At 41.8% G+C, this 14946-nt stretch overlaps 1 protein-coding gene across 1 annotated transcript in view; it reads right to left on the reverse strand.

The window, feature by feature from the left end:
- The window catches only part of pde1ca (phosphodiesterase 1C, calmodulin-dependent a), a 184310-nt gene that overhangs the window by 23748 nt on the left and 145616 nt on the right, over window positions 1–14946 (reverse strand). Inside the window, exon 15 of the mRNA XM_073488855.1 lies at window positions 4155–4275. Within this exon, the coding sequence (XP_073344956.1) occupies window positions 4155–4275 (121 nt within the window). The remainder of the gene's footprint in view (window positions 1–4154; window positions 4276–14946) is intronic.

The raw sequence follows: 14946 nt of genomic DNA on the forward strand, positions 1-14946 counted from the left end.
CCGAGCACGAATCTCGTGCAAGGACCTATTGTATCTGTAAGGATTATTTATTATTATTAGGGCCCGAGCACGAATCTCGTGCGGGGACCTATTGTATCTGTAAGGATTATTTATTAGGGCCCGAGCACGAATCTCATGCGAGGACCTATTGTATCTGTAAGGATTATTTATTATTCTTCTTTTTCCTTCCATTTGACTGCATATTTGGAGGCTTTAACATACCCCAAAACTCACCAAACTTGGAACATATATCACATTGGTGTGCTGCTATCTGAATTCAAAATGATTGGGGGTAGGTGTGGCCAGGGGACTCCATAGCGCTACCTAACGTCATTTTTCCCCACGACAATTTTCTCGGATTGTCATGAGATTCGCAGGACTCCTAACACCTAACGTCACCTAACGTCGAGTCATGTGACCAAAACCTTATCGGATCATCGTGAAATTTACAGGAGTCATGGGTCTCAAGGATTTAGCCAGGAATTATTTTTGTCAGAATTTTAGCCGCAACAGGAAGTCGACCATCTTGAATGACGTGCAGTGATTTTCATATTTCCGACGCTGTTTTCGGGACTTTAGGATGTTCGTAGACTCACCAAATTTGGCCCGTAGCTTCTTACCCATGAGTACGTTATTTCGATACCACAACTGCCCTCATGTGCGGCACGACAGCTCAGTAGCGCCCCCTAACGCCCCCCTTATGGGTTTTCCCATTCATTTTTTTTCATGTCTATGCCTCGTACTTTATTTAACTTGTCCTACAGATTTAACGCCACAGACTTCACACTCATTAAATATCATCGTCAGAACTTGATGATGAAAAGTTGTAAAAAGCTTTCGCCTCCGATATACCTGTGGGCATGGCAGTGCGGTGACCCCTTATGGCTGTTCCCATTCTGTAGGAGCCCATTTCTAAGCCTCGTACATTGTTTAACTTGGCCTACAGATTTCATGCCACAGACTTCCCAGTCACTAAGTATCATCCTCATGCCTTGATGATGAAAAGTTGTGAAAAGCTTTTGCCTACATTATTCCTGGTGGGCGTGGCGGTGTGGTTAATTTCGATGACCCCCCTTATGGCTTTTCCCATTCTGTATGGACCCAAGTTCTATGGCTTGTAGTTTAACTATCTTTTCCTACAGATTTAACACTACAGAGTTCACATTCACTCAGTAGCATCCTTATACCTTCAACAGCCTGTGTTGTACCTGGTGGGCGTGGCAGTGCGGTCAATTTCGATCCTTCGCCATCACGCAGGAAGTCCTTCAACATACAATTGCCCATCTGCATCAAATTATTCACACATGTAGAGGGGCTCGCCCTAAATACGTCTCTGCATCAATACTGTGTCATATCTATAGCGCCACCCACTGGACACAGGAAGTCACTGAATATGTCAATGTTGTGTTTTCAGTGACACAGATCCCATTTAGGTAGGAACCTTTCCACAGACAATGGGCGAGCACACATCTGGCTGCACACCCTCCGACGGCGCCACAGCCCGACGTACGTGGGGCAAGGGCCCATTCATCGCTGCTTGCAGCTTTAATTCTTTTTCTTTTTCCTCCCATTCAACTGAATATTTGGCCGCCTGAACATACCCCAAAACTCACCAAACTTGGAACATACATCACATATGTGTGCTGCTATTTGAATTCAACAAGATTGGGGCTGGGTGTGGCCAGGGGACTCCATTTCTATGCCTCATACATTATTTAACTTGGCCTACAGATTTAACACCACAAACTTCCCAGTCACTAAGTATCATCCCTATGCCTTGATGATGAAAAGTTGTCAAAAGCTTTCACCTACGTGATTCCTGGTGGGCGTAGCAGTACGGTCAATTTCAATCCTTCGCCATCACGCAGGAAGTCTTTATAACTTCAACATACAATTTCCCATCTTCACCAAATTGGTCACACATGTAGAGGGGCTGGCCCTGAATACGTCTATGCATCAATACTGTGTTAAGTGAAAAAATGGCTCCATAGCGCCCCCTGGAATATTTCAAACTTGAAGGCCTGCCTCCTAAATGCACATACATGAACGAAATTCGGTATACATATGTATCATTACCAGACGCACAAAATACCCCTAGGCACCGAAACCTTCAGTCCAAAAGGAAGTCGGCCATTTTGGTTCACAGCAGCCATTTTGTCCAACTTGAAGACCCGCCTCCTACATGCACATACACGAACGAAATTTGGTACACATAAGTATCATGACCAAACGCACAAAAAAGCCTCCTGGACCCATAACCTCAGTCCAACGGGAAGTTTGCCATTTTGGTTCAAAGTTGAGATTTTGCCAGCATTTCCACCCATTTCTATGGCTCGTACTTTAATTAACTTGCCCTACAGATTTAACGCCACAGACTTCACAGTCACTAAGACTCATCCTCATACCTTGATGATGAAAAGTTGTAAAAAGCTTTCGCCTATGTTATTCCTGGTGGGCATGACGGTCTGATCTTTCAATGCTTGGCCATTGTAAGAGCCATGTCAATGTATGGTGTGTGTTGCATACAAACTGTCGACTAGGTGGCTATGTTGTGCTGTGGGTCACATGCACCTATTTAGGTAGGAACCTTTCCATGGCAGCACACATTGGACACAGGAAGTCAGCCTCATATCAACATACATACATTTTTGACAGAAGCTTACAGAGGCGCTATCTTTCGCTCAGCTATGTGCTGTGACGACAAACATCATCCAATTTACATGACATTCACAGGTTGTTTTCTCCAAATCATACACTAAAACATGACATATAATTGATGGGTGCGCTCTAGGGCCACATAGTGGACACAGGCAAACTTGCCCTCTGCGTCTGCCCTCCGACGGCGCCACGACCCGACGTACGTGGGGGGGCGACAGCCCGTTCATCGCTGCTTGCAGCTTTAATTATTATTAAGGCCCGAGCACGAATCTCATGCGAGGACCTATTGTATCTGTAAGGATTATTTCTCTTTTTCTTTTTCCTCCCATTCAACTGCATATTTGGCGGCCTGAACATACCCCAAAACTCAGCAAATTTGGAACATACACCACATATGTATGCTGCTATTTGAATTCAACAAGATTGGGGCTGGGTGTGGCCAGGGGACTCCATAGCGCCACCTAATGTCGATTTGTCCCCGCGACATTTTAGCCGCAACAGGAAGTCGGCCATCTTGAATGGCGTGCAGTGATTTTCATGTTTCCAACGCATTTTTCGGGACTCTAGGATGTTCGTAGACTCACCAAATTTGGCCCGTAGCTCCTTACCTATGAGTACGTTAATTCGATACCACAACTGCCCTTATACGCAGCACAACAGCTCAGTAGCGCCCCCTAATGCCCCCCTTATGGCTTTTCCCATTCATTTTTTTTCATTTCTATGCCTCGTACTTTATTTAACTAGTCCGACAGATTTAACGCCACAGACTTCACACTCACTAAATATCATCTTCAGACCTTGATGATGACACCTTGTCAAAAGCTTTTGCCTCCGATATACCTGGTGGGTGAATGATGAACAAAGTTACATCATGGCACCCATTTTACACACAGTAAGAAAATAAAAAAATATATGTAAAAGTTGCGTAGGTTATATTCACTTAATTATATTACAGAAATATTGCTGTTACCAATCTACAGAAGACAGTATTTTGTTCTTCTAATTCAACAAAGTGTCCTAAATTAAAAACTTACATTTGTCATTTCTAACAAAAAAAAAAAAATGTTTGAAAATCCATTGAAAATTCAGGGTGTTATGTCCGGACCCCCCTGTGATTTCCACATGTGGTTTAATGCTACATACTGATGGTAAATGGACTTGCATTTCTATAGCACTTTTCCAGTCTGCTGACTGCTCAAAGTGCTTTACAACACTTGTCACATTCACCCATTCACACACACATTCATACACTGATGGCAGAGGCTGCCATGCAAGATGCCAGCTGCTCATCAGGAGCTCAAGGATACTTCGACATGCTGCCGGGGGAGCCAAGGATCTGAACCAGCGACCTTCCGATTGCTGAACGACCCCTGATTACTGGATGACCCACTTCACCTCCTGAGCTACAGCTACAGCGAACTGCAATAAGCCAATGTAAGTGAAATCACCTGTGAGGGTGTTCAGGGCCTTTAATAATGATGAAATGTATGTGTCACCTTGACCGTCTGAAGCCATCCACTCCAGAGCGAGATGCCTCTTCAATAAGCGGTGTCACAATCCTCTCGATCATTTCTGTCAAGACGGAAAATGTTGGCTCCACAATGAAGTCAATGAATCCTGTGGGAAACAGTAACAGTGTCAGGTTAAAATTCAATTTGTACATCTGCCTGTTCTTCCAGGAAATCATTAGATGTAGGTGTGAGGATGACGCTCTAATCGTGTGACCTGTTCACAGAGGCAAGATGCGACGTGGTGACGCCCTAGTCACTAGCAACAAACTTCTGTTCTCCCTAAACAAAATATTTTTCAAGAACTTATAGAAACTTGCGACTGTGAAACCCATTTATACCAACTACTGTCATCAATGCAGATCAAATCAACCTCAAATACCATACCACCAGACAACAGCAGCATTCCCCAGCCCATGAGACTCCTCAATTCATCATCAACACTCGTTTTTTCAAAATAGATGTAGCAGGACTCAAAGGACTCAAACAATGTTTCGTTTTTTAAACCCTTGTGATTTAAAATATGACAATAAGTTTAACTTTACCTTTACCTTTGAAGTGGAAGATGTAACAAACCTAGAAGCCTTCATCAATAAATATTACCACAGACCCATAAACATGGAAACAGACAGCTCCCAACAACACAGCTCCTGCAACCCAAACAAACAAAGGCATGCAAGGATACAGACAACCTGGGAATGACCAAAATATAGTTTATTGTCCTCTCTAGCAACAACAAAAAACTAGACCTCCTCATTCCACTTCACGGAGTAATAAAAGATTTATCCTCCAGTCTGGAATTAGCTTACAGCCATTAAATTCAAACCGTGAACTACAGTCCTCAAATCACTCACAGATGAATACTAACAGTAACAAAAGTAATCAAACAACTGAAAGAGACTAAAAATCACTTATCAAAGACTTTAAAGTCATCAAACCTGTAAAGAAACAAGTACGCGTGTGGCCAGAAGGATCCTCAGAGGCACTTCAAGACTGTTTCTCCACCACAGACTGGGACATGTTCAAGCAAGCTGCCACCTACAACAACACCACAAACCTCCAGGAATACACTGAGACTGTCACTGCCTACATCTCAAAGTGCATTGATGATGTCGCAAACACCAAGACCATCACTATTCGAGCCAATCAGAAACCATGGCTCACAGGGGAGGTCTACAGGCTCCTGAAGGTGAGGAACACTGCCTTCAGAGCTGGGGACCAGCTGGGGATCAACACCTCGCTGTGCAACTGGTTGCTGGACTTCCTGACAGGAAGACCTCAGGCAGTACGAGCCGGCAGCAACAAACTCCAGCACCATCACTCTAAACACAGGAGCCCCCCAAGGATGTGTGCTGAGCCCCCTTCTCTTCACTCTGCTAACCCACGACTGCACTCCGTCACATAGCTCCAACCTCTTCATCAAGTTTGCGGACGACACGACTGTGGTGGGTCTCATCAGCAATGATGATGAGACAACCTACAGGAGCGAGGTGAGCCGCCTGGCCATGTTGTGCAAGGACAACAATCTCTCTCTGAATGTGGAGAAGACAAAGGAGATTGTTGTGGACTTCAGGAGAGCACACATCCAGCACACTCCACTGACCATCAATGGTGCTGCTGTGGAGAGGGTGAGCAGCACCAGGTTCCTGGGTATGCACATCTCAGAAGACCTCTCTTGGACCAATAACACTGCATCACTGGCAAGTAAAGCCCAACAGCGCCTCTACTTCCTCTGCAAGCTGAGAAGAGCCAGAGCCCCAGCCCCCATCCTGTACATGTTCTACAGGGGCACCATTGAGAGAATTCTGACAAGCTGCATCACTGTGTGGTACGGCACCTGCACCGTGTCCTGCCGCAAGAAACTACAGCGTGTAGTGAGAGCAGCTGAGAGGATTGTTGGTGTCTCTCTCCCCTCCCTCCAAGACATCTACAACACCCGCCTCAGCCGCAAAGCCCTGTGCATTGTAGGTGATCCCACCCACCCGTCTTACAGCCTCTTCAGTCTGCTGCCATCCGGAAGGAGACTGCAGAGCCTCCAGGCCAGGACCAGCAGACTGAAAAACAGCTTCATCCATCAGGCTGTCAGGAAGCTGAACTCTCTCCCCGCACTGCCCCCCCTCCTCCTCCCACCCCCCACACACACGAACTCTGGTCTCTGACCTCCATCTCCCCCTCAAACATCTTGAACCCACCCCCTGAAACCACTCACACACATACACACCAAACCCTGTCACTCTCAGGAACTGTCAATCAACACACACACCACCAACTCAGGGCCGCACTAGCCACCTTGTAGAACTGGACTCTTGCACTTGCACTTGCACTTTTACCTTTTACCATTTACCACCACAACCAGCCTGCTACTATTGATATACTACAGTATATATTGAGCTCCGTTTTATTTGCACATCATCTGCACTGATACTGTATTGTATTGTTTTGTTTTTGTATAGTATTGTCCGTTGTACTTTTTTAAAATTATTTTTTATTCCCCTTTTTCTTTTTTAATTTTTTTTTTAGTATTATTACATTAATGTCACACCGTGGGCCTTAGAAGAGCACTGCAATTTCAATTCCTGTGTACTGTACATAGGGTTCTGACAATAAAGCTGACTTTGACTTTTGATATGTTCCACCATCTCAGTACACAATCAAAGAATCAATATCCCAGCCTCTTTAAGGAGCATACTCCTTATGCAGTGTTTTTTCTTCACTGTAGTTTCCTTTGTGTGAACGTCTGCTTGTCTGTGTTGTATGTTTGAACATGAAGGGTTAATATCAACAACTACTGGCACTCTGTAAGACCAGGCTCCACACGGATACTTACAGACATCCACCCACCTTCTGCCTCTCTCTCACCACCTCAGACTCAGACAAACCCACTTTAGAGAGGGTAAACACATTATCATACAAACTTTAAACCTTGTAACGTGGAATTTGTGTCATCCATACTCAGGCAAAAAGAATAAAAATTATCAATCATCTTGTAAAACTGAAGGCTGATATATGCTTCTTACAGGAAACATTTCAAACAAACTCAGAAATACAATACTTCCAACACAAACAAATCAGTCAGATATCTTCTTCAACATACAATAGTAAACAGAGGCGATTCAAGCCTGTTAAATAAAAACGTACCTTTAATTCATAACTCATCTATTATTGACCCAGAAGTCAGATATATTATGATCAATGAATGCATAAATAAGACATCACACTTATCTATGGACCTGATAATCAATTACACCTGCAGCTTTTATTACTACTACAGTCTTTACTACTACTATTTCTGCTACTTCAGCTACAGATGCGGTCAACTTGTACACTTGTGAAGAGCATGTATATCATGGTAGCCTTGAGTTCCAATGGTTTCTACAGCTGTCATTTTTCTGTGATGGAATCAGTGGAACACATACTACTTTGTCACAAAAACATTCATGAAGTTTGATTCAGTAATTAATTTATTATATGTGCTGTCCTCATTACACGTGCGCTGTGCATAACTTGACAGTCAGATAAACTCCTTCCTAACACCAAGACTCTGAAGACAGTTGTCCCTTTGTCCACAGGTTTATTGACGTTGCGAGGAAAGGTGAAACTAGGACAGATATACAGAAAATATAATCAACGCTGTGCTTGCTTTTAACATACAAAATCCACAATGTAAATGTACCAGCTCAATCTTCAATATGAATTAATCCACTTGTTTTCCTTTTTAACTGTTTTTAACTGTGACAGGGTTCATGTATTGATTACATTTTTAACTTGAAACATCATATATGAAATAATATCTTGACATGTAATCAATTCCTGCTCATTTCTTAAATGTAATTATGCTCTCATGAACTTGCAATGGCTCAGTAACAGAGTGGTTAGCTTGGTAACTTTTTTAGCATCAAACTTCACAGAATGTCACAAAATAATAATCTGCAATTGTAGATAATGATAAAACAAACTAGTACATACCCATGATGCTACCAAAGGCATAAGATGTATGCATATGTTGCTGGATTGACTCAGATGGAACAAAACAACAGCTCTCAACAGCTGTCTTGCGTACTTCCTGGTTACTAGCCACATGACACAACTCCCTGTAATTTAGTTCCTGAGTTTCTTAAAGTGACCACAACCAAAAACACACATGAGCAAAAGAGACTTCTAACATCTAACTAAACATTATAGGTCTTTTGAAAATGTGACCACATCTGCTGGGTCAAAAATGTACATACAGTAATTCTAATATTTGGTTAAATGTCCTTTGGCCACTTTCATCTCAATTAGCTGCTTGAGGTAGTCCTCTGGCTGAATTTCTAACCACTCCTCTTGACAGAATCAGTGAAGTTCAACTAAATGTGTAAGCTTCCTGGCAAGTCCACATGTTCTCAATGGGGTTCAAGTCAGGACTTTGGGAAGGCCATTCCAAAACTTTAATTCTAGCCTGATTAGAAATTATTTTACCACTTTTGATGTGTGTCTGGAATCATTGTCCTGTTGGAATACCCAACTGCACCCAAGACCCAATCTTCTGGCTGATGATTTTAGGCTTTCCTGAAGAATTTGGAGATAATTCTCCTTCATTATTCCATTTACTTTCTTTAGAGCACCAGATCCACTTGCAGCAAAATAGCCCCACAGCATGGTACGACCACCACCATGCTTGACATGTATGGTGTTCTTGGAGTTAAAGGCGGGGGGCCTTTAACCCCATGAACACCATACCTACTGTCAAGAAGGGGGGTTCTTTCCTCCAAACGTATTGCTGGTCGTTGTGGCCAAACAACTACATTTTTGTTTCATCTAACCACAGAGTTTTCCTCCAAAGGGTTTTTTCTTTGTCCATGCGATCAGCGATCGTCCCTCGAGCTTTAACATGCAAGGGCTTCTTTCTTGCACGGCAGCCAGGAGTGATTTTTGGTTTGACTCTTGACCATCCTGACAAAATTTTCTCTCAGCAGCAGGTGATAATTTGAGTTTTCTTTTTGATTGTGGCAGTGAGACAACGATCTTCGGACCTGTAACTTCTTTTAAATGGCTCTCCTGACTTATTCAAATTGATAATGCGCTCTTTCAGATCCATGGTAATTAATCAGTCTAATAGGTGTATCAAACAAGCCCAATTAAAATGGGCCCAGAAAAGTCATCAGCCATTATCAATCATAAGCCCTTTTCACACAGAGACTCCGCAGTGAAGGCTTGCCTTTTCTCTGCCTTTTTTTGTTCACACTGAACCAAGCAGTGCTGCGGAACCAAAATGGTGTGATGTTTCATCATGACGTTGACATCTGTGTGTTTTCTTTCAACGTGTTTCCTCCGGTTTTCCACCTGTTAATATAAACATGTGTCCACCGACTATTTATCATCATATGAATGCAGTTATAATGTCATGTGATTGAGATCCTGACCCACCAAGTGTCATGATCCTGGTTTTGTGATTCTGTTATTTCCTGTTTTATTTTTAAATTGTGCCCTCATGTGTCATGTGTTTGTCAATCAGCACTGTGTCTATTTAGTCTGTGTGCTCCCTGATGTCTTTGTCAGATCGTTCCATTTTCTCCTGTGTTTTTTCCTGTGTTTCCCATGTTTCACCATAGCCTGTTTCCTCCAGTGTCTCCCTGTTTCTCACGATGGTATGTCTTCTGGTTTTTGTAGCTTTATTTCCACTTAGCACTCGTGATTTCTGGTTTGAACTTTCCTCTTGGTTTGTACTTTGTTTAGCCTTTTGTGTTGCTACTTTCCCAGCTGGCATTTGACTGACATTAAACGTTTAAATGTTGTTCAAATAATGTCAGTTTATGAAAAAACATTAATTCAACGTCAAAACAATGTTGAACAGCAAACAGTTGAAGTGGTTTGGTTAACTCACTGTGGGTTCAACATTGAAATATCAACAATTTTTGAGTTGTATGTCAAATCAACATTATTTTTACAACCATGACTTTTAAAAACATTTTGTTGAAATATATCAGTAGAAAAATAACGTTGTTCCAACATCCAAACAATGCTGTTCAATTAACTGTTGAAAAAGTGTTGATACATGAATAATGATACAATGTTGAAAGAGAACTCTGAATTAAACGTTTGTTGAGTCGTGATAAAAGCGCTTTCTACATCAACAGCAGCATTTGCCAACAGGCTAACCAGCAGTGCTAACTAACGTTAGCTAGAAGAGTGCATGCTTTCGAGCTCGCTAGCACGTGCTAACACGTATATGCTGATGCTTTCACCTCTACAGGTATCTCACAAGCGTTACCTTTATTATGATACCAATATTATTCATATAGACCTTGTAGTTGCAGAGATATACTATATTCATGTTGGGTATGTGTGGCATATTAAGCCCATTGAACAGCGTATTTCTTTAATTCAATTCATGTAAGAGGGAGTTTAAAAGTTTACTATATGTTTTGTATTTGTTTATAGAAAGAGAGTTGTTATTTTTGGTTAAAAATGCAGGTTACAGTGTTTATATTGCCAGTGTAATTTTGAAGACTTAACCATAAGTCGCCAGTAGGTGTCAGTCGCGCTACATGAACAGCATAGGTGCTGGAGAGTCACAGGGCGCAACTCTTGCGTGATTACGTCAGACAATGAGAATCCCTGTGTACGAGACCACAATCAAAGAATGCTGTGTAGCAATTGTCAATATAAGTCCTATTCTTGCATTTTGCAGGAAAGCTGGTGGTGTTAGGTTAGAGCATGGAGTTTAGAGAATGCTTACACTGTATGTTGGTAACCCTGTGTTATGTTTAAAATGTGTTAATGAGCGTTTCACCACATCGACATGTTGATTAGCCAGTTAGCAGCTAATGTGAGTTTACGGCCGCCATGTTGGGGTAGTAGTACGAGCGCGGGGCAGATACCTTGATAATGAGCCCTCACGAGGGGGCCCACTGCTCATATTAATATTCTGTGTACTGTTTATGGCCGTTTGCTGCTCATATTAATATTCTGTGTACTGTTTATGGCTGTTTATGGTTTTTTTAAGAAAATGGTCTAGTATGTTATTTGTATGCATTTTTGGTATTGGGTCGTAATTTTAATTACGTCAGACAATGAGAATCCCTGTGTATGAGACCATAATCGAAGAATGCTGTGTACCAATTGTCAATATAAGTCCTATTCTTGCATTTTGCAGAAAATCAACATTAAATGTGTAGCAACAGACTGAGCCAGTGTGTCATCATTCTGCATCCCGCTACATATGTCATTTTCGAGCAGGACCCTGAGCTACAGGCCTAGGGAGGAAGAGGTTAACTTACTAACATTAAAGTAACTTCTGTCGACCCCTAGAGAAGTTCTAATTATAAAAATGTTACTGCCACTTATGTCTGGCAGTATTGGCTGACATGAATGAGGCACTGGCAAGAGGGGTAACCTCCTGCCAATGGTGAATGTAGCTGTGGAGGCCCCGAGCTCGCCCAGCACACTTCACAGGTGTGTGTCGTAACGGGAAGCTTTGTTAGGGATGTCTCTGTTGGTCGAACATGGCACATTGACACACTTTCCATCCACAAACTTTAAAAATAAGGTTGAGATTTCACATTCTTCTGCCTTCTCTTTTCCAGAGATTTGGAAGAACGCGACCTGAAAGTCTCCTTCAACGGTGAGTTGTCCCCAAACCTAACCCAACCATCTATTTGAATCTGAAAGCAACTTACTGTAACCCTTAAAACTGAGAAGATATTATAAAAAAATGATGAGCACAGCCTACCTCATTTGATTGAATGTTTTTATGACTTATTTTCAAATTGAATGATTTTCTTTATAAAACATTTAGGCTTAAAAATATTTAGTTTTTATTTTCACTCCCAGATGTATCACAAAAAATGAAGACAACAAAAGAGTAAAATATTTAATCTTGTAAAGTGCTGGCAAAGTTTCATTATGACAATTGACTTGTTCACCTTGGTGACCACTACAAACTCCTTGTCCTCATCATGTGCCTGCTTTGTGGCGGTCTGGACTCTACTGACCACTTTTTCTGGTTATATTTTTATTTATTGTTGCTCCTTTTCAGAGTAAACATCCAAAGAGGTTGGGAGGCGTTGATGCTGCAGACCATGTTAAGAAGTCAATGGCTGCGTAAGTAACTTTATGTTCCCTTTTTGCATTAGTTTATAGTGATTATGTTCCCTGTCATATACTGTCATGCACTCCCCCCACACACCCACTTACTCGCTCTCTGCTAAATTTTCATAATGAACTTGATTGCACTATAATATTCTAATATAAATCTGTTTTACCATGGCAGAACTTTGACAAATAATATGATAGCCATAATGAGCCTCAGAGGAAGAAGTGGGAAGGTTGCCTTCATGAAGACTCATCTGTACAAGATAATCTGTGGTGAGTTTGCTTTAACATAGTAGTTTTGTAACAATGTTTTAAATAATTGAATATAGTAAGCAGAATAATAATTCATAACCAAAATCATTTTAGTTGGAGGACTCTACAGAGCATGCTCTAATATTATATATAATATTCCATTCTGGGCTCTAGACTAACTCTACCGGCAGCACTGGTACTACCAACTGCCTTTTGTTGGTCGCACAAGCACATGATAATCAATGACCTTGCACGCTGATAAATACTAATTTATATACTTGAAACATTGGCAATGCCACAAAGGTTGATATTTGCCAAATATTTTAATTTGAGAGGTTAGCGTTTGCTAATACTGATCTGTTTTTTTTTTTTTTTTCCCCCTCTTCAGACGCTGTCTTGAGCTCATTTGATACAACAACCAAAGCCCTGCGTTGGTCAATGTTGCCCAATGTTTGAGCCATTTTTCTCCAGGTTAAACTTAATCGACATGTGTTTTTCATAAAAATTAATGTTGAAAAAAAACTGCTTGTGTGTGAAATGTTAGCACACTTGATCATTCAGCGATGTCAGATAATAAAGCGTCAGTGAAATGTCTTTATTAATCATCTTCCTGGTCCTGCTTTGATCAATTGGCTTCTTCCTAGCTGACTGTGCGTGTTGTGAACATTTGAATGACAGTGTATTTGGTGCTTTCCATGTAATGTAGATGAGATCTCTTAAAGATGATTAGTAATCACACAAAAAGATTCTTATGATTGCTATGTCTTACTTGTCTAATAAAGATAGAATTATGTCCAATAACAGAGCCATGCACTTATAAACGGTGAGATTTAGTACATCAGTTGATAAAATTGTAAACTTGGGTCAAATACAAGATTTTACAAATGACCACTTTAGGGTTTTTTGCACCGTGTTTCAGGACAATCACAGATACAGCGTTCCGCAAACTTAGTGTTAATGTATCCATTTGAAGGTGTTTGGTGTTACTGGAACTACTGTTGAACACATCAATACTTTAGAGAAAACAGTGTAACAAAAATATATAGTGTGTCAAACTATGTTGAAAAGCAGGACTTTATAGTGACGTTGAAATTTCAACGTTGATTGGATTTGCAAAATCTAAACTAAAATCAATACTGATTCAATGTTGGCGAATTCACCTTTGTTGAGAAATGTGACGTAGGAATGACGTTGCTATTTCAACGTTGATTAGATTTGCAAAATCTAAACAAAATTCAACGGTTATCCAACACTGGCACCTGACGTTGATTCAACAGTGACTCGACGTTAAAATGCCAGCTGGGTTGTTTTTTTGGTTTGCTCTTCAGGGTTTTTGTTGGATTCTTGTTTTTTTTGGTTATTTCAGCTTTAATAATTAAAGCTTGCCTTTTGTTTCTCAAATCCGCCTGTCTCCCGTGTGTTTCTGGATTTGGGTCCTCACCCTCAACTGTGACAGAATGATCTGACCAAATATGGACCCAGCAGACAAACATCTAGTATGGTTTCAGGGCATGTGAGTGAGTCCCATTTACATCCCCGACAACATCCTGGCTCCCTGACATCTGGCTCCCTGATCTGCTGTTCTTCGCCACTGCCCAGGTGCTCGTCACAGGCCATTGGTTCCCAGTCGACGACCAACTCTGGTGTTTCTCCATTGGCGGTCCAGCCAATGTCCATCAGTGCCTCCCAGCCTCCCGCTCATCCTCCGGATTGCTTCCGCCTTCACCACCAGCCTCCAGAGGGTTTCCGCCTTCACTGCCGTCCTCCTGCTAAGCCTCCAGAGGCCCCCAGCCTTCGCCACCAGCCTCCTGCTAGGCCTCCAGAGGGCCCCAGCCTTCGCCTCACCCCAACCTCCTGGTCTCATCCTGGACTGGCTTGGCCCCTCCTCCAGTTGTTTTTTGCTGCCCTTTGCCCTTGCCTCATTTTCCTCCTGTGTCCCCAAAGTTACGTTTTTTGCATTAAATTACATAATTACATAATCGCCATCAATAAACAGCGGACCCTGACATTTAACCAAATATTAGAATTGCTGTATGTTTACTGACCCAGCAAATTTGGTAACATTTTCAGAAGACCGATAATGAATTCATTATTGAACCAAAGTTCAATGTTTTTTGTGACAAAGTAGTATCCACTCATTCCATCAAAGAAAAAAATGAGAGAAAAAAAAAAATCAGTGGAACTTTTGACCACATTACATATATGGCATTTAGCAGATGCTTTTGTCCAAAGCGACTTACAGTAACTCATACACTGATGGCAGTGGCTGCCATGCAAGGTGCCAACCAGCACATCAGGAGCAGTTTTTGGGATTCAGTATCTTGCCCACGGACACTTCGACATGGAATCAAACCAGCGACCTTCCAATAACAAGACGCTGGCTTTACCCCTGAGCCACAGCCGCCCTGCTGACCATGACTGCACTACTTGACTGCCAAAGGACTGAACTTTTTTT

This window comes from Pagrus major, chromosome 19, assembly GCF_040436345.1.
Source record: "Pagrus major chromosome 19, Pma_NU_1.0".
Taxonomy (NCBI): domain Eukaryota; kingdom Metazoa; phylum Chordata; class Actinopteri; order Spariformes; family Sparidae; genus Pagrus; species Pagrus major.